The sequence below is a fragment of the Pollicipes pollicipes genome, unplaced genomic scaffold (genome assembly GCF_011947565.3).
Source record: "Pollicipes pollicipes isolate AB1234 unplaced genomic scaffold, Ppol_2.1 Scaffold_4881;HRSCAF=5763_pilon_pilon_pilon, whole genome shotgun sequence".
Lineage (NCBI taxonomy): Eukaryota > Metazoa > Arthropoda > Thecostraca > Pollicipedomorpha > Pollicipedidae > Pollicipes > Pollicipes pollicipes.
Window position 1 is genome coordinate 8,174,552 of NW_023596576.1, and position 21,304 is coordinate 8,195,855.

At 54.0% G+C, this 21,304-nt stretch overlaps 3 protein-coding genes across 10 annotated transcripts; 2 read left to right on the forward strand and 1 right to left on the reverse strand.

Moving 5' to 3' along the window:
- Positions 1 to 2,054: 2,054 nt before the first annotated feature.
- On the reverse strand, positions 2,055 to 9,148 carry LOC119099724 (vacuolar protein sorting-associated protein 33B). Its single transcript, XM_037222785.1, has 8 exons — positions 8,962 to 9,148; positions 8,241 to 8,430; positions 7,591 to 7,842; positions 6,903 to 7,145; positions 5,576 to 5,708; positions 2,586 to 2,968; positions 2,238 to 2,495; positions 2,055 to 2,138 (listed from the first exon to the last, which is right to left on the reverse strand). Exons 1-8 carry the CDS (start codon positions 9,114 to 9,116, stop codon positions 2,055 to 2,057), a joined length of 1,698 nt encoding a protein of 565 aa, XP_037078680.1. The 5' UTR covers positions 9,117 to 9,148.
- Positions 9,149 to 10,756: 1,608 nt separating this feature from the next.
- On the forward strand, positions 10,757 to 14,668 carry Mthfs (methenyltetrahydrofolate synthetase). Of its 8 annotated transcripts, none has more exons than XM_037224355.1 (2): positions 10,757 to 10,779; positions 13,025 to 14,668. In XM_037224355.1, the coding sequence occupies exon 2, from the start codon at positions 13,057 to 13,059 to the stop codon at positions 13,666 to 13,668; it is 612 nt and encodes a 203-aa protein (XP_037080250.1). In that variant the 5' UTR covers positions 10,757 to 10,779; positions 13,025 to 13,056; the 3' UTR covers positions 13,669 to 14,668. The 8 variants fall into 8 exon arrangements, with proteins under 8 accessions (XP_037080250.1, XP_037080242.1, XP_037080246.1 ...); XM_037224347.1 differs by lacking the exon at positions 10,757 to 10,779 and adding an exon at positions 10,902 to 11,036; XM_037224351.1 differs by lacking the exon at positions 10,757 to 10,779 and adding an exon at positions 10,902 to 10,922.
- A 352-nt stretch (positions 14,669 to 15,020) lies between these two features.
- LOC119099726 (arrestin domain-containing protein 3) lies at positions 15,021 to 20,328 on the forward strand. The gene is made up of 7 exons (XM_037222786.1): positions 15,021 to 15,144; positions 16,606 to 16,720; positions 17,251 to 17,353; positions 17,864 to 18,016; positions 18,503 to 18,685; positions 18,870 to 19,055; positions 20,122 to 20,328. The coding sequence occupies exons 1-7, from the start codon at positions 15,021 to 15,023 to the stop codon at positions 20,326 to 20,328; spliced, it is 1,071 nt and encodes a 356-aa protein (XP_037078681.1).
- Positions 20,329 to 21,304: the final 976 nt, after the last annotated feature.

The window sequence follows — 21,304 nt, forward strand, 5'->3', positions numbered from 1 at the left end:
GCAGATTTCTCAAGAAGCATCATCCCATGCTCCTGCTTGCGCCAGTTTTGGTCAAATTAGCTCAATTCACACCACGTTTGTTAATACGAAACGAAGGAGCAAGTTTGGATGTTAATGTCCCTTAAATGTTTCTAAATTTAGAAACGGATTGATTACTGGAAACCGCAAACGATAGGGTGGCGGGTAGATACAGTTGAGTGGAAATGGGTCACGGATGGGCATGGACCTGGATATGAACACAGCCCCATGGGTGGTAGGTGAATCGAATTCAGTAAATCCTGTCCGCAAGGCCTCCAATGCATTCGAATCTCAATGCAACACACCACAAGACGTGAAACTGTTCCAACGTCTGTACTCGCACCACATCGCCTTGCCACTCGACATCAACGTCTTGCCCGTGCTTGTTTCTTGGCTCCTGCGACCCGGTAAAGCGGGCACGCCTTATTGCTACGTCGGTAATCGCTCGGAAGGATATTGCGTCGTCGACCCGGACCCGGAACGGATGGTTTCATGCATGCACAGTCACGCTCCGCCGACCCATCTCCCCGGCGGTAAGTGGCGCCAACGATTAATCAACCAACAGCCATTTATTACTCCAGTCTCCCCGCGTCGTAGAACTTTAACTGGCGCAGTCCCTGCGGGGGTTCTTCACCGGATCCTCGCCGAATTGTTCTCATCAGCGCCGGAAATGTTGATATTCCAAGCGGCATTGCCTGATCAGCAAAAATTCGTCCCAACATTTAGTCATAAACAGCCTGTTTTCTGCGACCGCCAAATCCACATGCCTGGAATTCTCTGCTGATTAATTCAGAGCGAAAGCAACACGCGCAGGAACGAAACGAACAAAGTTTTAAGCGCCATCAGCACCGACCGAATTTTAATTTCAAAAACAGTAATGTGATCGGCAAAATCGATAGAGCGACGTTTTAAACTTCATTCTTGAATTGGCGTTTCCACACCGTCCTCAGCAGGCAGCAGACATGCTCCGTTTGCCTGGTGGGGGCTGTTTCTGTGACAGATTGCTGGGCACAGCAGTCCGGTGCAATGTTTCGCTCCCGTGACAGAGCTTGCCAGCGCTGCCCGGTTTCGTGGTTGGATTAGTCGGCGCGTCTGACTCGTCCGTCGCCAGGGCGTCTGACTCGCCGGATGGAGCTTGGTCACGGTGTTTCGCCGTCGTGGCGCAGGCAGCCACTCGACGGTCTGGTAACTGTCAGTGGGCCAGGGGGCTGGCCCAAGCCAGTAGACTGAAGCGAGGAGGGTCTTGCAGCAGCTCTTTTGACCGGCCGGCGAAAGATGTGAAACAAGATGAACTGCTTTCGGAACCATCTAGTTTTACGAGTCCAAGTGCAACAATCTGCGAGGATTTATGTGAGCAATACAGGATGCTAACACATCTCGAAGACCGTCTTCAGTATTGTTTAGCGGGGCGACATGATAGCCTGAGGATTGTCCAATCCAACGAACTCCCACGTATTCAAGACGGCATACAGTGGCATGACAATGTGTTGCATTCATGGACGACGCTGGGCCCATACTGAAAACCTTATGCCCTAGGAGCATGCTTCGCTGAAAAGTTGGAGCACATCAGCAAGCTCGCTCCCGAATTGCGTCAATGCATTACCGTCATCTCGGCAAAAATTGGGTACGTGGGTACAACAGCTTGCGCAATCGTCACCGCAAAATAACAAACTATTACACGTGAGCATCTTCGGAAGATCATGTGAGCTTCAAGGCAGTCCCCCATCCCCACTCGTGCCCAAACAGAAAACAAGCACATACCACGCGTGAGCAATGCTAGCCGGTGCCTAACCGATCCACGACCGCAATTGCTTCGTTCCACTAACTGTCGCTATCAACGATTCTGGGAAGGCAGTCATGAGCAGCACACGCATCACGCCCGTGCCGCGCGGTTCAGAGACTCTCATCCTTAACATCTCGCACATGATATGACATCTGAGGTCCACCTCAACTCGCCGCGGCCCCAGCATTGGCGCCGGTCGCGCCGACCGCCCGACCCCCGGGTGCGGCGAGTGCCAGCCGTTACCAGCGTCGCCTCAGGCCACGCCTTCCAGCAGCGTGTTGCCGGTGACGACGGCCGTGGTGAGCACGATCAGCCGGTGCGCGTGCGCGCGCGCCACCTGCTGCAGGCCGGCCAGCTCGGCCATGGTGACGCCGCCCAGCATAAGCACAAGCACGACGCGGGGCACGGCGTCGCTGTCGCGCTGTCGCAGCCGCACCGTCCGGCCGGGCAGCAGCCGGAGCGCGGCCTCGGCCGGCGCCGCCGTCCAGCCGCCGTCAGTCAGCAGCAGGCGCAGCAGCGCGCACGCCACCGGAATGTACGCGCCGCTGAACACGTAGCCGGCGTCCGGCGGCACGCGCAGGTCGTAGCTGTCGCTGGCGTCTGGAATCAGCTGCAGCTTGCGCGTGACCGTCTTGAAGGCGCTCTGGCGCGCCAAGTTGATGCTCTGCGCTACCTTCTGCGCCAGCTGCGCCGTCTGCCGGCCGCCGAGCACGCCCGCCGGCAGTTGCGAGAGCAGCCGCGTGGCGGCGCCACCGCCGCCGCCGGCGGCGGTCGGTGTCTGCGCCGGCGCCGGCGTCGGCGTCGGGAACGCGGCCGACAGCTCGGTCAGCAGGCCGAGCCGCTTGAGGTTCTGCAGCGTGACCAGGTGGTGGAAGCCGTGGCTGTGCAGCAGCTGGGTGGTGAGCGCCTGGTACTCGCGCGTCGGCACGCCGTCCTGCGCCAGCGAGTACAGGCACATGAGGCGGAGCGTGGTGAGCGCCGGCTCCTGCCGCGCCAGACTCTGCTCAATGTACGCCAGGTTGTCGCGCATGTCCAGCCCGTCGACGATGCTGTGCTCCGCGCGCAGGTGGTCCTCGAACGAGCGCGTCTTGCGCTTCATGATGACCTCGCATGCGCCGATGTGGGCGGCCAGCGACTTATGCTGCGCCTGCACGTCCTTCAGCTCACCTGAGGCCGCCCAGAGACGGAGGTCAAACGTCGTTTGCATCACACAAGTGTCAAGAGCTGCGTGGCCTCCAGTGGATTGAGCCGATGTCGCTAAGCCCGGCTAGCACCAATAGTTCCGTGGTAATGCTTTCGCATTGACGCGGAGCAGCTGCTCTGTTTTCAAACAGACCGCGCTTGAAGAACGCCATGACAATGTCGCGCTTTAGCAACGTTCATGAGTGTCATGTTTTTAAAGGGACTTTTGTGAACGGCTCGTTTGTTCAGACAGCCTTGTGTTGATTGCACCCCGTATGCTGCGACTCACGATGGCGACTGCGACTCATTCATCCCCTCCCCCTTCCTCGCCTTCCATCGGGTACACATCAGGCATGAGAATAGGGTCAGTCTTCTGGCATGGAAGCCGAATCCGAAGCCAGTGGCTCCGACCTTTGTGCACGCAAAGTCAGAGCCGACGTCAGGGGCTTCGCGCTTCGGAAAAGCGAAGTCAAACCCAAACCACATCAGTTAAAAAGACGAAAGCAAAGCCTAAGTTGAATCCAGTGTGCAACATTTTGCACAGCCAAAACCACTTCGGATTCTGCTAAAACTGCATCGGATCAGGGCGAACACCGCAAACGCCTTGCAGAGTGATTAAGACAAGGCCCTAGCATTACGCTGGAAGGCGTCCGTGCTCGTTTTCTGCATAAGACGGTGAACCACGTTTCGGACAGTAAGTTCTCCGCCCGTCCTCTGATTTCGAATTATTCTGAAAGCATTGGGCTGGTTTTGACTTCCATCGGTGTGCGGTCCGCAGCCTTGACAACCCTCGTAATATATTTGGATAAGGGACAGGCGATACCATTTTTGCGAAGTAGGGCCGCAGCCGCAGAGAAAAATAAACGGGACAACGTCAAGGCAGTTGAAGTTTGCATGGAGTGAAAGTCTTTAATTCAAAATTCGTTCAAATCTGTAGCCGAGGCCAGTGGTTAAAAATGTCACGAAGTCCCTGCTGAACCCGAAGTAGCCATTTCAGACGGCACGAAGACGTCGAAGCCGAAGCCACCCGTGGAACATGGCTCAAAGCCAACCCCAGTGTTAGAAACTGCGGCCTCGCCACGTCGAAGCCGACCTCCTGCCCACGGCTGATACAACACGGTGTGCGCGGTGTGTTCCCTAGCAACGTGAGTACACAAAGCGGCGAGAGGTCCGCTTGGTTCGACTCCGGTCGCTCACGCACAGATAGGGTGACGCAAACCAGCCGCCGACGGAAGCCCCTGCCACCAGATATGCACCGGCAAGCCTACCTACTCTCGCCTGGCGTATCAACACCTCATTGTTTTAGAGTGCGTTGTGTAACTCCGTACGGAAAAGAAAAGCCCCTGTGACATACTTCTACACGCGTTGGCATCAGCCGGCTTGAACAGCTTCTGCTAGCCGGTCTGTAGCAGCTAAGACCAGCTCGCAGAAATTACCAATGGCAAAATCTGACAGTAAGTACGAGAAACTCAAGAACTATATATCTGCAGGACGGAACAGAACAAGTTGCACAACAGATCAGAACACGTTGTAATCCACCGAAAAAGGTGAACAACAGGCCGCGATTTTGCCGGATATTAACATTCTAGTATAAGCATGGTGCAATGAGCTTAGAGAAAACCAAAGTAGGAATAAGGTATGGCCAACACAACTTCAAGATGCCAGAAATTGCGAGGAAGATACAGGGGATGGACCGTGGCTTACCCAATCAAGCGAAACAAATAATCGGCATAAATCCCTGCGGTACAGTCTACCTTATAAGCAGCGGCGTAACCGCAAACCCTGGGCATTTCACATCAACCAGCTGAGACAGTTCCTGTCAGCTGGCTGTGACCCGAGCCAGGCAGCGTATGCTGGCAGGGCCTACTGGCAGCAAAACCAACATAAGCTGTTAATGTGACTTATAGACGCGATGTGACTTAGATGTGACTTCCACTGTGTAATCCCACAAACAGTGCGCCGCCATTACGAAACAATGCAGGTGTTTGCTTTACCCGTCAGGTATGGCTCCACAATCGTAATGATGATCCATGATCCATGATGATCGTAATGATGGCTCCACAATCGTAATAATAACAGACTGGCTGGCTGCCAATGCCCTGTTGGCTACCTAGTGACGAAGCCATGTTCAGCAGTGTTTCAGCAACACCTTCTCTTTGAAAGTATATACATGCAAATAAATATTTGCGTGATTCTGCAGCGATGGCTCCAGAATCATACTGGACCAGGCATACCAATGACCAGAGCCACCAGAGGGCGTGATGAGAAAACATGCGCAGTTGGGAAGTCATGCTCTAACAATCCGTGAAAACCCTCATCTGGGATAGTTAACCACGAAGACGGTCATGCCATAGCTTAGTGCAAATACATGCAATTTAGAAACCTTTAGCAGCTAATGAAACGCACAAACGCAGTCTGCCTTATCCCGGTGATACTAAAAGCTTCCAGGCCCACTAACATTGCCTGCGTCAAGGGACTTCGTTTATGGCAAATGCGTTCACAAAATTAAATGTGAGCGACGCCCCAACGTCGTGATCTGTAACCGATGCCGTCTCCTGCGCCGTGGTATAGCACCATGCTGACATCACTCACTTTGCACAAACGCCTTCATCTGTTCAGTGGTCATCTCGCGCCGTTTGGCGTGGTGCGACTGAAGCTGACGAGATCGCTGCTTCAGCACTGGGACCACGGCGGAAAAGTGCAGGTCACGGATGTCCCGGTACACCTGCCGACAAAGGGACCTAACAACGCCGACCCGCAGAAAGAAGACTCACTATATGAGGATCGTGTGAACGCAGCACGAGGCCAACATCCAGCAGCTGGCGCCCCGGCGGCCCCAACCCGTCAGACAACTACGCCGCCAGGCCGGAGGCCCCGTCACTCGAACAAGTCGCTTTAAAACAACTGAGGCGTGCCGTGCGGTCGGCGGGCTCCCGCGTGGCCCGGTCATCCAGCCCTGCAGCCGGCGGGGGCGAGGGCGACACCGGCAGCCGTCACGGTAACGTGTGGTAATGCGCGACCACGCCGGGCGCCAACACACAAGCAGCAGTCTACCCAGGCGGCCCGCAACGAAGTGCGTGTCTGCCCTGCAGGCGGCTTGTTTAAACACGTGAGTGGCACCCGGTGAGTGGGGCAGCTTCCGGAGCACTCGGCACGAACGACCTTCGTCGCGCCCGCCCTGCAAAACGGACAGGAGTCGTCCATCGATCCAACCTCACCAGCTATACAGATGCTAAAGGGAGTGCTCCACATTTGTATGTGGGTTTGAACTGAAATCGCAAGCTTGCAAATCACTCGGTGTAGTTCACAGCCCTGCCCTTCTAAAGACCTAAGTCCCTCTAATTTCTGAGCTACTCGCCCACGAAGATGTAGAACCTTTCTAGGGGGAGTATTTCAGGCTAACCTTGGCATTCACGATGCTATAATAACGTCATGCAAATCCTGCCATTCCATAAGGCACGCGGCGATCAAGGCCAACAAATGCAATGGTCAAGCTTTTCATATCTGGCGTTCGTGAGCACGATTTCCAGATAAAACCGCCGTCGACTGGCTCCCAATCAGTGCTGTGCAAAGTACGACGACGAAATCAAGCGATGGCGTATCGAAGAGTACATTTACTAGACAGCCAAATTGCGTGGTCCAGAACAGTTCTTTCTACTTAACAGCGTACCATAGTTAAAAGTGAACTTGTTTCATCACATCCTATGCTTGCTTCACCATCTTGTCCATCCCACCTAGGCCACCTATACTGTGCAGCGATTAAGAACGTACGCAGGCACCGCACTCATATGTGCTATTGTCTCGACACTGGTGAGTCCGCTCCAACTCCACTGCCGCGACTGCTCAGCAGTAGTCCGGCAGCAGTTGCCAGGCGACCCCCAGCCCCCACCCACACAGGTAGTGAGTCGCCCCTGCCCACCTGATCTCTGCTGTGCATCATGAGCTTGACGGCGGGCTCCGTGCCCGTCACCTCGGGCGTCAGCTCCAGCACGCCGCAGCGGATGCCGAACGTCTCGTCGACGACGCCGGAGTACGTCAGCTGGGAGAGCAGCGCTGCCGCCGGGTCCACGTCCCGGTCCAGCACCACCAGATGGCCCACCTCCGGCTCCCGCACGCCCGGGTCGCCCCACTCGGAACGGTAGAACTCCAGCAGCGACACCACCTGGCGGACCAGCGACGCACTGCACGGCGGGATGCGGGCGGACGGCGCCGGCAGCAGGTGGCACTTCGCGGGAGCTGGGCTTCGTGCCATCATGTTAGCAGGGCCAAAATACCCCACAGGTCGCACCACAACAAATACTCGGGGACACCGACCGATCTAACAAGACGGGATAACGATGTTCTAGAGAATGCGAATGGTGGAAGGTTATGCGAACGGTAGAAGACCACGTAAGCATCTCGTGACTGTCACGGCAGCACACAGAACGTTATCACTACCACATGATGGTAGCTGGCACCAATAAAGCACCACTGAAAGCACTGAAGCGCCACTGAATCAGCGCCACCGAAGGCTGGCGGCACAAACTCGATCCTCCGCTCCGTGTCCCATCTTGCAGCGGCGTTCAGACCGGCGCCCGTGATGCCGCCGGGTGCGCGGCCCATCCCACCTGCTGGGCGGCGCGTCCGTGCGCGTGCACACGTGGGATCAGGCCGCAGAGGGTCTGGAGGCCCCAGACAGCGCGCGCCACCGGCTCCAGCAGCGCCGTGCTGCCGTCCAGGAAGAAGCTGCGGTAGAACTCGGGCATCTCCAGACTCCAGAGATCGTCGTCCAGGGCCACAAAGTCGAAGCTGTACTGGTGCAGCTGCGCCACGCCCAGCACGCCCTCCTCCTCCAGCAGCACGCGACACGCATGTAGCACCTGAGCAGCAGGACCAGATGGCAACTAGGGGTCGGGCGTGTACCGATCGGGCACCACAGCACAAATGTACTGTTGTCAGGAAAGGCGTCTGATACTGGGTACAAGGTTTCTGAGGGGGTTGGGCAATTAAAATCTACAGCTGGCATACGAATTAATGTTCAGTTATGACATGTCAGCTACCGCCCAGAATACACCAGGTCATGCAGAGTGGTTGCGCATCACAACACCGCGCAGAATATCGTCACACTGAATGCTACCCCCACGAGCTCAAATCCGCTAGCAAAATCGCTCCACATTACGACAGTAACCCCGCAAAACCGCAAAAATAGCCGCTTCAGGCGTCAGCCACGCGCCCCGCCCGGCGGCTCCGAGGACACCGCCTGGCTCCCGCACCGCACCTTCGGCGTGAACACGATGTGGAACCGGGGGCCGGCGGCGGCGTCGCTCGCGCCGGCGTCGCCGCTGTTGATCTGGTCGCAGATGTACTTGACCAGCACCAGGTTGGGCCGCACCAGGTAGACGCGATGGTGGTCGGCCAGCGGCGGAGAGGCTCTCTCCAAGCGGAACATCTTCTCCACGCCGTGCCGCCTGCGAACGTCGCCGGGGCCGATGGACGTGTTCTGTTAGACGCTGTTGCCACGATGGTGCGGCCCAGGTGTTCTTACTAGCAGCTCGGAAATGGCATGGGAAGGCCAGAGCCAAGCAGCACTGAGCTGTGCGCATCTTCACATAGACACAATGATACAACTTTGCCCATTACAAACAGATTTGTTGAAACATACTTGGGAAATGGAATAGTGGTGGTGGTAAATGAAGAAAACAACTTAACTGGTGCAAAAGAAAATGCATATCTCCAACAGTCATTGACCAGCCCAGATACTAAGCATTAATGCAATGGTGATGCAGTCACATATCATCCATGTCATTATTGGATGATTTGTGACAAGCCTACTTGAGTAGTAATATGACAGTTATAGAGGTATTTTGTATAATGCCTGATGCCCCTCAATAGACTGTCATCAAGTTTACAAAACATTGCTTATGTTTACAAAAGTCACTTTTCATACTCAATGCATAAAGGTGTAACATTATCAATCAAATTACACATCAGTGCTCTACCTTAGAAGTGCTGCACCTGCTATCCTATCCAATGGCTTCATGAGCAATGGATCAATGTACAAGTCCTTGGGGCCATGTATTGACTCCAGGATGTGCACCAGCTGGTCCCTGGACAGCTGGTGCATCACTTCCCCAGTCAGATGAGTCTGAGGCATGCTGCCAGTCACACAAGCCGTAATGCTGAATCTGACCTGGAATGAACACAATGCATATCAATGCCAGCAATAATGGTCAGCAGGCCACAACAGGATATATCATGGATGTGTCATACTGGATTAGCATGCACAGCCAGCTTACATAGCTGTGAGCTGTGTCTGCTGGCCAAAACAACCTCACTAGGAACAAGACCATGTGTGTACATCAGCAGGAACCTAAATACATAGGGTTCTGACCTCACTCAAATGTATTAATGCACCCAGACTCTTCACTGGCAGCTATGGAGAGAAACCCTTGGTGTATATAGGGGCTATTTGACAGCCAAAGACCCAAACAAACCTTCAGCAGTCACAGGGGCCCTGACTTTTAATGAACCCCCAGGCACACTAGGTCCCCTATGACTTCTTCATGAACCCCCAGGTACACTGGGAACCCTGCAGTGGCATGCCCAGCATTTTGTCCAGTATGGTGTGAAGCCAGGCTTGCCAGGGGTGCAAGCAAGAGTGTACAGACCATGTCCCCCCCCCCTTTTCCAGCCTTGGGTACTATGAGGTTCTCTGGATCATCCATAAGAGGCCTGACTGAGAATCCTGAAATGGCAGATGATTACATTACAAAACTCTGGTTCACAAATGTTAACTTGTCAGAGAGCTTTCTCCCTTTCTCCCCTTTGGAATGATAAAGGCCTGGTGGAACTTGAAAACATCATTTTACCTCAGAGAAGGCCTTGTGTTGTCCCAGGGACTTGGACTCCAGCAGGCTCCAGATGTTTGATTTCAAAGCATACTGACTTTTTGGTTAGTGTTTTAACAGCATGACCAGGGGTGATAATTATCCTGTGTAACAGCACATAACTCAGGGAAGGAGCTGAATGATGCCCAACCATGGACAGCATAATTAACAGTTTCAGCTTCAACCATCCACATCTCATCCTCACATTAGTTGAACCTGGTGTGATCTAGGTGAATATTCCACAATGAGGAGCTCAAAAGTGTGATGTTTTGTTTTTTACCATATTCTGTCACAGGCTCCATTTCAAACCTAGCCAAATGTTGGGGTACAGTTGCCCAAGAATGATGTAGCTTCTATGTCTGTGTGTACTGCCCACGTGAGTAGAATTGCTTGCTTTCCAGGCTTAAAATAACAATATTGGCATTATTTTGTGCGGTCACATTCATAAGTTTACCGCAAATTCGATGCAGGCAATCGCACTTCAAATACAACAAATTACCGATGTTAGATATACACCAGAAACCCCGACTGGGCAAGATCCGAGCCATAAATACCATGTCGCCAAATGCTACATTGTTCACAAGTTTTATTTAACGCAGTGTCATCCTTTAAATGCAATGGTAATGATTTCGTTTTAGTCCGGTGTCACCCACCCACCTCTCCCCGACCTACCACTCCCAGTACTTCCTCATACCAACGATACCAGCCTGAAGCCATACACCTCGTAGATACTTAATAGTCCACATTTGAAGATGTTGCGTCATGTTGTTATACAAAATATGTATACGGCATTTGCGAGTTTCTGGCGTTGTATGGGTAAAAGTGCTAAAAATATTTCAAAAACATTTATCTAAGATCGTAAAAAGTCCCAAAATCATCAATATAGACAGCATTTTTGAACGTTATCAACACCTATAACGTCTTTTTAAGGTGTAAGTATCACACTTTTATCTTTTATTCCCATCTCATGAAGTTCTGTATTATGCTACTCCTTCTTCAAGGTTAATTCTCTTCCTATTGAGAACACTGCCATATTTAGGGTACGCAGTCGTGTAAAAACAATCCGATGCATGGTCATTGCGCTCAATGAGTTCGGGGCAGGTCGGCACTTGTGGCCTAATCTAGTAATTTGAAGTTCCGACTGTTGATTTGGACCGTTAGCTGGGTCTATTCGTACTTAGTTCGAGGTGAAGAACCATCGGGCCGAGTATATCGTGCAACGTCGCGTCACTGTGCCGCATGAACCATAGCCTGTAAAATGTATATTTTTGATCAGGCAAGATTAGGATTAATGGTTTATCGTTTTGATTTTAGTCACAGGTTGGTCAGGATATACAATCCTACCTTATGTTAAGAAGGAGCATTGTACATCAATCGTCGTTTTTAAGGTAGAACATGTCGTAATTAATCGTAAAACAAGTCATCTAAGCTCTTACCTTGGAATTTAAATAGCTACGATAGCAAACGTCCGAGCGCAAACACGTAGCAACCACCACCCTGGCGCTATTTCTACGCATGATTGCAACATTACTGTGTGGTCACAACATTACTGTGCATCAAGAACCATAAAAAATATGAGGCCAAGGTAACAAGAATTCAATAAAATGTGTTTCTTACATATCCAAGCAGTCTTCTGGATTGTATGTAGATTGGTCAACATAGTGGGGAAACCTGATGTTTTTGCATGGGAATGAAAAGCAAAATGAGAATATGGTGGCTTAACAAAACTTCTTATTATGGTACATATATATGGCATGGAACATGGATGCCAGTGGGACACTGGGTTGAAGAGGACAGGGTGTGGGTTTGGTTAGGTTAGGTTAGGTTAGGTTAGGTTAGGTTAGGTTAGGTTAGGTTAGGTTAGGTTAGGTTAGGTTAGGTTAGGTTAGGTTAGGTTAGGTTAGGTTAGGTTAGGTTAGGCTAGGCTAGGCTAGGCTAGGCTAGGCTAGGCTAGGCTAGGCTAGGCTAGGCTAGGCTAGGCTAGGCTAGGCTAGGCCAGGCCAGGCTAGTTTAGTTTAGGCTATGTTCTGGACTATTCTGGCCTGTTTGTTTCATAAATGTACCTAGACATGATAAGAAACATTTTTCATCACATTATTATTGTTACCTTGGTCCCATACATTTTTTATGGTTCTTGATAAGCAGAAATATTGTAATTACTCAACGGCAATGCAGAAACAGCGTTGGGGAGTCGAGGAGGTGGGGTGTGTGCGGCGCTCAGGAGCTCACTACCATAAATATTAAAATTTGAAGGTAGGAGCATGAATCTACCTGTTTTAAGATTATTTACTATATGTTCCGCCTTAAACACGATGAATGGTGTACAATGATTTTTTCTAACATTAGGTAGGTAGGAATGTATACCTACACCTTTTTTACATCTTAGGAAAAATATTTAGTCCTGTAAGCCATTAAGGCAAATGTTTCCTGCTTCTTCTGTGATTGATGCATATTGCAGTCCAAAACCCAGAAATGCTATGTATGACTCATGAATAAGGGACCCCATGAGATAGCTGATTACAGTTCCTGTGTCCTGCACTCACAAGTCAGTCAGTAAAGTACAGTCGCTTCCAGTTCCAAATATATTAAGATAAGCATGCAAGTCGTATTTAAGTTCTGTCATATTGATGTCCATGATGTAATGAGAACAGAGTTTTCATTGAGCATAAATTGCTTTGTTGACCATTGCCCTCCTACCCAATTGGTTTGAGCCATGTTGCGATTTTTCCTGGCATGCTGACTAAAGGTTTGATAGAATTGCAGTGCAACATGTTGACCATATGCCTTAAGAGGCTTTTACCAAACATGTCATAAAAACAATAGTGTGCCTTCCAATCACAAATGATCACTTGTTAACTAGGAAAATATGTCGCCCTTGTTTGAGTCAAATGAACTTGATGATGTGCCTCAAATGCACAGCATACACCACTTACCATGGACTCTCACTAGCGTTTTACTTGTGAGAGTATGCAGATGAATATAGCAGAACTAGAAGGCATACTGAAGAATTATTTCCTATGCAAGATTGCCACTTGTTAGTTAAATCATACCTAATTTACCACCATTTACCTCGAGTTTGGTAGCATTCATGTCCACCCCACAGGTGTTGTGTACAGGATGAATTGATCCATCAAATTCACAATGACCATATGTTTTTTTTGTTTTTTTGTTTTAGAACTGGGGAAGTGACAAGCCTTGGCACAAAGAATGTCATCTTCAGCAAAGATAGCTAAGGGTGTTTTGAGACAAAAGGTGAAGGAGGAAATTGCCAAGTTGAGCATGGAGGAACGGATCAGACAGAGCCAGGTTGTCACCAAAAACCTGATGGCCCTGCCACAATACCAGCAGAGCAAGCGTGTCTCAGTGTACCTCAACATGCAGGACGAAATCCAGACAGGGGACATCCTGCGTGACATCCTGCAGAGCGGCAAGCAGTGCTTCATCCCCCGCTACGAATCGGGCTCCTCCCGCATGGACATGGTGCGGCTGCACTCTCTGGCCGACTTTGATTCGCTCCCGCTGACCAAGTGGAAGATCAAGCAGCCGCCGCTGGCCGAGGCGCGCGAGGAGGCGCTGGCGTCGGGCGGGCTGCAGCTGGTGCTGGTGCCAGGGCTGGCATTCACGCGCGCCGGCCACCGGCTCGGTCGCGGCCGCGGCTACTACGATCGCTTCCTGAGCCGATGCCGGCAGGCGCAGTCGGAGCCGCCGTGCACGGTGGCGCTTGCCTTCCGGCAGCAGGTTCTGGAGCACGTGCCCGTGGAGGAGAGCGACGTACCCATTGACCTGGTGCTGTTCGAAGGGGGCGCCGGCGACTGCTAAAGGGGCGGGGCGACCTCCGCCGGCCTGGCCGTAGGGGCGGCGCGGCCAGCGTGGCTAGTGGTCAGACTGGGGGAGAAGTGTACGGAATCTCCCTCGGTGTGCGCGTGGGGACCTGACGGGAGCGCCAGGTCTAAGACGCGGGATACGCGAGGTGGGCTATGTTATTGGGGTTTGGTAGTGCGGTCTTAGACTGGGTCTCGTGCCATAACGGCTGTGGAGTACGACTCACAACTCACAGTGCAATGTGTGGGTGTTTATATAATAAAGTTCTGCATGACGCAGTTATGAAGCTCCTGCTCTCCCTTGTCAATATACTGCCCATAGGGTAGCGAAAGCAAGAGGCAAGTACGCAACTGTGGCATGGACTACTTTCTAGTCCATCAATGTTGTCGTTCCGCTTAGTCTGGAGCTCGGTTTAGTTGCCCCGCACGCGAACGTTCCCCAAATATTGTATTCCTTTTCCTAACTATTTGATTCCTTTGACTATCGTTTTCCCGGTTGAACTGTTTTCCTTCTCATGTACGCGCTTGCTTGAAGAAACTCCGTGATATGGCAGCGCATACTGAACTAAACATTTTAAAATCTGAAACGTGATGTTATCTGCAGAAGGAACCTTCGTTTTTCTGTTGCCATTTCCCAGAAACCACGCTAACGTTTCATGTTTTGTGGTATCCCAGGAACTAAATGCTTGATGAATTACCTAGGTGGACGTGATGAGCGGCTCACATTTTGTAACATGATGGCGTGCTGATGAGCATGCATCACGTGAGGTCCTAGGGTGCTGTATTTTGCAGCTACTTCTTTGTACTGTTCGACATGCGTATGCGTTTGTGCAGTCCGCAACTGTTTGATTGTGGCGTCAGAAGTGTTCATTTCATGTAGATGATGTGAAACCGCTGGGGATTTGGCTCAACATGTCTTTCGCGAGAGGTGTTTTCATACGGATGGCTTATCATGCTTTGTCACGATGCGCTGCAAATATACTGGGCTGTTGTTTACAGATATTGTGTGAGACCAAACACAGGATAGCGAGGAGCCTCAAACAACACTGGGCTATAGTACTGCCACAAACAGTTAGAACCGCTCACCACGGCCCCAAATTCGTTCGTATTTCGCGCGCAGGCCTCTTCAGACTGCCGACACAGCCCTGCCTTTCTGTCATGCCCCTGTGAGGCGAGCAGCCCGCCCATCATACCTTCGTTTGGCGACCTCGCTCCGCCCCAGACGCCGCCGCGTGGCGCGCTCAGCCGCTCCCACGCTGCATTATTAAGCCCGACCGCCGCGTGCCGGGGCCAAACACTGGCACGTAGCTATGGCCGCGGCGGCCGGATGGGCTGCCACAGCCCACCAGGATGCCCCCGCCGCTGGAGCTGGAGCTGCACGTGCTGCTGGACGCGCCGTCCGGGGTCCATCTACCGGGCTCGGAGCTCAGCGGCCGGGTGGTGGTCGCCACGCCGCAGCCGCTCGCTGTCGCCTGTGAGCATCTCACGTCCTCCGCGCTCGCGGTGTGTGCTCCGCGCTCGCGGTGTGTGCTCCGAGCTCGCGGTGCGCGCTTCGAGCACACGGTGTGTGCTTCGAGCTCGCAGTGTGTGCTCTACACTCGCGGTGTGCTCGAGCTCGCGGTGTGTGCTCCGCGCTCGCGGTGTGTGCTTCGAGCACACGGTGTGTGCTTCGAGCTCGCAGTGTGTGCTCTACACTCGCGGTGTGCTGGAGCTCGCGGTGTGTGTTTCAAGCTTGCCGTGTGTGTTCCGCTCTCGCAACGTGTGCTCCGCTCTTGCAGTGTGCTTGGAGCTCGTGATCTGCGCTCCAAGCTCGTGGTGTATGCTCCGAGCACGTGGTGTGTGCTTGGAGCTAGTGGTGTGTACTCGGAGCTCGCGGTGTGTGCTCCAAGCTCGCGGTGTGTGCTTTGAGCTCGATGTGTGTGCTCCGAGCTCGATGTGTGCTCCGAGCTCTCGGTGTGTGTCTTATTGCGGGGCAGCGCTCGCACTGAGGTGGCATCACTTGTCATTTCAGAGTCGATGCGAGAGAACCTTACTGCGATTATCGGTATTTCTTGGCCACCTACGATCCTGATGTGTGTACTTAATCTTTGAAATGCTGTATCCTCTATGCACAATAAGTTGGTCACCAGGAGCGTCAATTTTTGTAAATTATTGGGCGGCCGAATCGAAGGCCCGGCAACCTACCCCCCCCCCTTTTTCTCACCAAATTTAGCCTACTTTATTTAGATCGAACGCAATTTTCAAAAGTATTTGATCTAAGCAGAACAGAAGACACGCAGGGTTGTATCCAGGGAGTAGGCACTGGGCGCAGGCGTCTCATCTGACCGGCATGTGAAGACCTTCGCCTTCACGCCTTCGCCTTTAGAGACCACCTCAGGGCGCCGATGGCGCTCTTCTATGGCGGTTATGGGAGGCAACACGCATTTTGGTCGTGGGGACGGGGACGGGGTTAGTCGAGGATTTCGGTCATCCCCATTTTCTATAGCTTTTCACTTTAACCTCACCAGTCATTGGTTGTCTTATGACGCTAGGTCTGTGAAGTTTATTGCATCGTTTATCTGATAAGCTGTTGCTATTTACATCTCGCGGTGAGAGCAACCATGACTTTTTGTTATGAGAGTGGTACGAGACGCCACTACGCAGAAAGATTAAAGAAGATAGTACTTGTGTTATCATTTTTACACATATTTTTGCAGTACTTCAGCCAGAAACATTGGGGGGCAACCCAACTTTGGGGGGCTAGGGCCCTCACAAAAGAATACAAGTCGACACCCGTGTTGGTCACCATATGAGGCCCACAGCAAAGCATGGGAGCGAGCTGGTGAATGGCCGACCAGGCGCAGCCTCCGACGATGTTGAGACGCCCAGGCCATGTGTGAGCACGGTGTATGCCATAGCATGGGTGGTACGGATGTGTGACCCGTCGCCTTCGCAGCCGTCGAGGTGCGCTGCCGCGGAGAGGTCGTGGTGGCGTTCGAGGACTCGCAGCGGGCGGTGCGGACCTGGGTCAGGGGCGCTCGTCTGGCGGACCGCTCCTCCAGACGCTCAAGGTGGGACAGCTGCCTCGTGCAGTCAATCAAAATCGGCGGTGCTATGTGAGCGCATGCTCGCAGTCTAAGGGGAAATGATATGAGTGATATCAGAGATTGACTGGATCATTCTGTTATGTGCTTGGAATTGCCGCGGGAAAATTGGTTATCGTGTATGAAGCTCAGTGAAAACAAAGGATGTAGTGAGTGCGCACTGCGCTGCCTTGGGCGACCAGAGAGACACGTGAGGGGGTTTGAGGGTAGCGGTTGTATGCTGTCCGGCATACTTACCACAAAACAATAAAATGGTACAAATCTTGAAAAGAACAACACTTGCTGCATAAAACTTGCACATCACGCACCATTTGTCTGTCTCTTGCCTGGTCCGCACCGCCATCGGCCACGACCACGTCACCTCCATGCCCCCAGCGTCCACCCTGGCGACCACCTCGCGTCGCCGTCCGTCCTCGGCGCCGATCGGCTCCCTGGGCGGCTCGCTGCTGCGAGTGACGCCAAGTGGGGCCGCGCGCCGCTCGTGTCGCTTCGCTCAGCCCCTCTCTGGGCTCGGAGCGGTCGGCCGGCCGCGGCCCGGCCCGCCTGGAGGCGGCTGAGATGCTGCTCGACCAGCAACGCTGCCTCCTCGGCGACCCCAGCGTGAATGGTGAGCCCTCTCGGCCGATGCTGCCGATGCCGGTTCAGGATGTCTTCGTGCCGCCGATGTCGATTTAGGATTTGGTTTGGGTTGGTGAGATGTATTTTTTATTGTTTTGTAGCGCCGGGCTTCGTGCTTCCTTGGGTCGGCTGTTGAAGCTTTGTCGAAAGTGAGCGAACTGAAACGACGTGGGCCATTCTTCCAAGTCGTGCATTAGCAACATGCAAAAATCAGGTTGCTACGCCAACATGTAAGTGCTCGAATGTTGTCTGTGTTCTGCTGTGCTCCTACCTGCCTACGTTTTAATCTATTCGGTGCTAGCCGTGGTCCTGCCGAGCTCAGCCCTGCCCGACACCAGACCCTGTCCCCCTCCCTCGCGCTCGTCACGCGGTGTAGAGCCACCGCACCACCGCGCCCACCTGAGCCACTCCGACCGTGCAGGCTCCGGCGGCGCGGCCTCGACGTTGCCGGCCGGCGAGCACCAGTTCCGGTTCCGGTTCCGGCTGCCGGAGCCGCTGCCGCCGGCCTTCTCCGGACGTCACGGCTTCGTGCGCTACACGGTGTCGGCGGTGTTGCGACGCCAGCAGCCGCTGCCTCAGCTTAGTCGGGTCGCCGCCTTCTCCGTGGTGCCAGAGCTCGACGTCAACCTCGCCAGTGACGTACTGGTGGGTGTAGCGGGATCCGCCGCCGCCACCCAGCGAGGCGGCTGCGGCAGCGGCGGACGCGAGCGTGAGAATGCGGGACTGGGTGCCGGTTCTACGTTGTTCGTGCAGTGCAATAATTTTATTCTGAGATTTTTTGCTAACCGCCTAAATAGCAAGAACGGTGCTGCCCCCCCCCCCCCAAAAAAAACAACAATTGTTTTCACTTCTTGACTTTGTGCAGCACAATGTTTCATTTATCGCGGTGTGTCTTGGTTTCCAGATGAATGTTTTGGTTGCAACATATCCGACGCACCGCAAGGTAATATATTATATTGCTATTCTGCTTGGGTAGCACCAGTTTTGCGTATGAAATATTTTCTTTGCGAATAAGATTCACTGCATTGTATTTGCATTGCATTTTTTAAGCATTTCTGCTGCGCGCTCGCTTTTTGCGCGGTGTTTGCCCGCGGCTGCTTTTAGTGACGTCTGTGGCGCGCCTGTCGGCAGAGGCCTCGCCGCAGCCACAGCAGCCGCCACCTGTGTGGCTTCTGCTGTCGGACCGGGCCGCTGACCGTCTCGGTCGAGGTGAGCCGCCGCGGCTTCGCCCCCGGCCAGGTGATCCCGGTCAGCGCCGAGGCGATGAACATCAGCGGCAGGACGATGGCCTCCACCTCCCTCAGTCTGCTGCAGGTAAGCTCCTCTCACTCGTCCGTCGGCCTGCACCGCCAGCTGACGACGTCGGCAGGTAGTCCGATAGATGCCTGAGTACAATCCAGTTTTTTCGGCATTTAATGACCAGAGCCCTCCCTCCCCCTCCCCCGCCCGTTGTGTATTGGTAGCTGATGACCCCTCCCCCTCCGCTGTCTGTCGGCAGCTGGTGACGTACAGCAGCTCGGGCTCGTCCTCTAGCCGTCTGCTGGACCGCCGTCTGGTCAGCAGGGACGAGCGCGGGCCTCTGCCGCCCGGAGAGGCCGAGACTTTTGCACGGCTCCAGTTCCTGGTGCCGCCCCTGCCGCCCACCTTTGCCTGCCGCCTCCTGGACGTCCGCTACGCCGTCGAGGTGCCGTCCGCCGCTCCGCGCTGTCTTCTGCCGCCCGTGACGCATGTCATGGCGACGCCGGTTCGCTGAGGAGAGCACCGTACGCTGTCTCAAGCTAACTGGGCTCAGTAGGTGCACCAAGCTTTCCGTGGTCTATCTCGACAGACTAAAAGTAGTTTAATACGCATTTGATGAGCTTGATTTGATCAACTTTCTAATCGAGGATGATTGGCGGCCGATTTTGAGCCTGAATCTGCACTGCCCCTCCTGCTTCAGCCCATCGACATGGTTTCGTCAGGAGTTACATGTTCTCTCCTCCACCCCGGATCCCTACCCCTCTCCAGATCGCGATGGAGCACCCAGACCCGTCGCTCAGCCTGCGGGCGTGCGTACCGGTGGTGATCGGCAGCGTGCCCTGTCTGCCGCCGCCGGCCAACGAGGCGGCGCCGGCCGGCGGTCCGTCCGGTCCACGCCGGCTCGGAGACGCCTACCGATGGCGGCGTGAGTTCAGGCCGCGGCCGCTGGGTGGACGGAGAGACTCGCAGTGAAGGACTGTGACCTACACCATGTCCAGGGTGTTTGTGCGTGGAGTGCACTAACAGTACTGGCATGGTTGGGATACCCTAAGGCGACATTTTCCAGTCATCGCAGAAAAGTCTTCCTCAGAATAGCACGCTCCAAGGCTCGGGGCGTCTGGTACTATCAGCAGCCAGCGGCGTCCACCCATGTGGTCAGCTACATGGGGGTTCTAAGTTACTGTGGTGCTTGAAGAAAAAGCGGCGGGCAGTTAGCGCTGTATGCCAGGTTATGATGAGGCAGAATTATGTGTCAGTGAACAGGACGCGAGGCAGAAACATTCTGAACGTTGATCGCTTCAAAAATGGACATTTTGGGGGCATTGGATGAAATGGACATTAAACGTTAAAACGGACAAAAGATAAAGCACTCTACAGGTTTATTACTTCAATGTTAGTAAATTTGTCATGCTAATGTGGATCACCACGCATTGGTTACATTAAATTACTGCAATTGCAGGAGTTTATTGAAGTCATTTGCGACGACCGTGAACGCTCATTGTACTTTTCAGCGGAATTCAACGTACACCCATGCATCTGGGGACCCTCGCAATATGGAGCAAGACGGCAGCCGCCAGCAGACACTGGCCAACCGGATCCAGCCGATCTGCGACAAGGACGAGTGGCTGCCGTTCTACCCGGTGTTCCGCGAGCCCGGCCCGGTCCAGCCGCGGCGGCCGTCGGCACGGTTCGCCGAGCTGCCGCACGTGACCGGCTAGAGGTCATGTGACCGCACGTGACCGGCCAGAGGTCACTGTGACCGCTCGTGACCGGCTAGAGGTCATGTTACCGCACGTGACCGGCTAGAGATCACGTGACCGCTCGTGACCGGCTAGAGGTCATGTTACTGCACGTGACCGGCTAGAGGTCACGTGACCGCCTAGAGTTCACGTAACCGCACGTGACCGGCTAGGGGTCACGGGCCGGTGGCGGGTGAGACGGACAGTGGGCGGAGGTGCCGCGCTGTGCACCCACGGTGAACGCGTGACGGCTGTCCCTCGGCACCGGTGGGCGAGCTCCAGGAGACGTCTGCCGAGCTGGTGGTGACCTCTAGTTTCGGTCTTGAGCTGCGGCGGTGGAGAACAGTGACTCTGGTCCCGAACTGCGGCGCTAGAGATCGCTTACCTCCTGCTCAGGTCTCGGATTGCGACGCTGGAGAACGATGACCTCTGGCTGCGGTCTCAAACTGCGGCGGTGGAGAGCGGTGACCTCTGGCTCCGGTCTCGAACTGCGGCGGTGGAGAGCGGTGACCTCTGGATCCGGTCTCGAACTGCGGCGGTGGAGAGCGGTGGCCTCTGGCTGCGGTCTCGAATTGCAGCGGTGGAGAGCGATGACGTCTGGCTGCGGTCTCGAATTGCGGCGGTGGAGAGCGATGGCCTCTGGCTGCGGTCTCGAATTGCGGCGGTGGAGAGCGATGGCCTCTGGCTGCGGTCTCGAATTGCGGCGGTGGAGAGCGATGGCCTCTGGCTGCGGTCTCGAACTGTGGCGGTGGAGAGCCGTGCCCACAGGTGTGCGACTGCTCAGGTCTGGCGGACTGACCTCGTTGTCAGCTGTGCCGTCCTGGGGCAGACCAGTCATGCGGACGGTCAAGCGGACGGCGTCATCCAGCGAATCTGTTGTGCGAACGGTGTCCTCCAGCGGACCATTCACGCAGACGGTGTCATCAAACGGAGCAGCCATGCGGACGGTGTTATC

Bases quoted from the DNA above. Each gene is read 5' to 3' on its own strand.
- LOC119099724 (XM_037222785.1), bottom strand. From the start codon at position 9,116: ATGCCTCAGACTCATCTGACTGGGGAAGTGATGCACCAGCTGTCCAGG. The intron at 8,431-8,961 runs GTAGAGCACTGA...CGACGTTCGCAG, and splicing joins GCAGGTGCAGCACTTCTAAG to GCGGCACGGCGTGGAGAAGA. The intron at 2,969-5,575 runs GTGAGTGATGTC...GGGCGGCCTCAG, and splicing joins GATGAAGGCGTTTGTGCAAA to GTGAGCTGAAGGACGTGCAG.
- Mthfs (XM_037224355.1), top strand. From the start codon at position 13,057: ATGTCATCTTCAGCAAAGATAGCTAAGGGTGTTTTGAGACAAAAGGTG.
- LOC119099726 (XM_037222786.1), top strand. From the start codon at position 15,021: ATGCCCCCGCCGCTGGAGCTGGAGCTGCACGTGCTGCTGGACGCGCCG. The intron at 17,354-17,863 runs GTGAATGGTGAG...CGGCTGCCGGAG, and splicing joins GCCTCCTCGGCGACCCCAGC to CCGCTGCCGCCGGCCTTCTC. The intron at 18,686-18,869 runs GTAAGCTCCTCT...GTCTGTCGGCAG, and splicing joins CCTCCCTCAGTCTGCTGCAG to CTGGTGACGTACAGCAGCTC.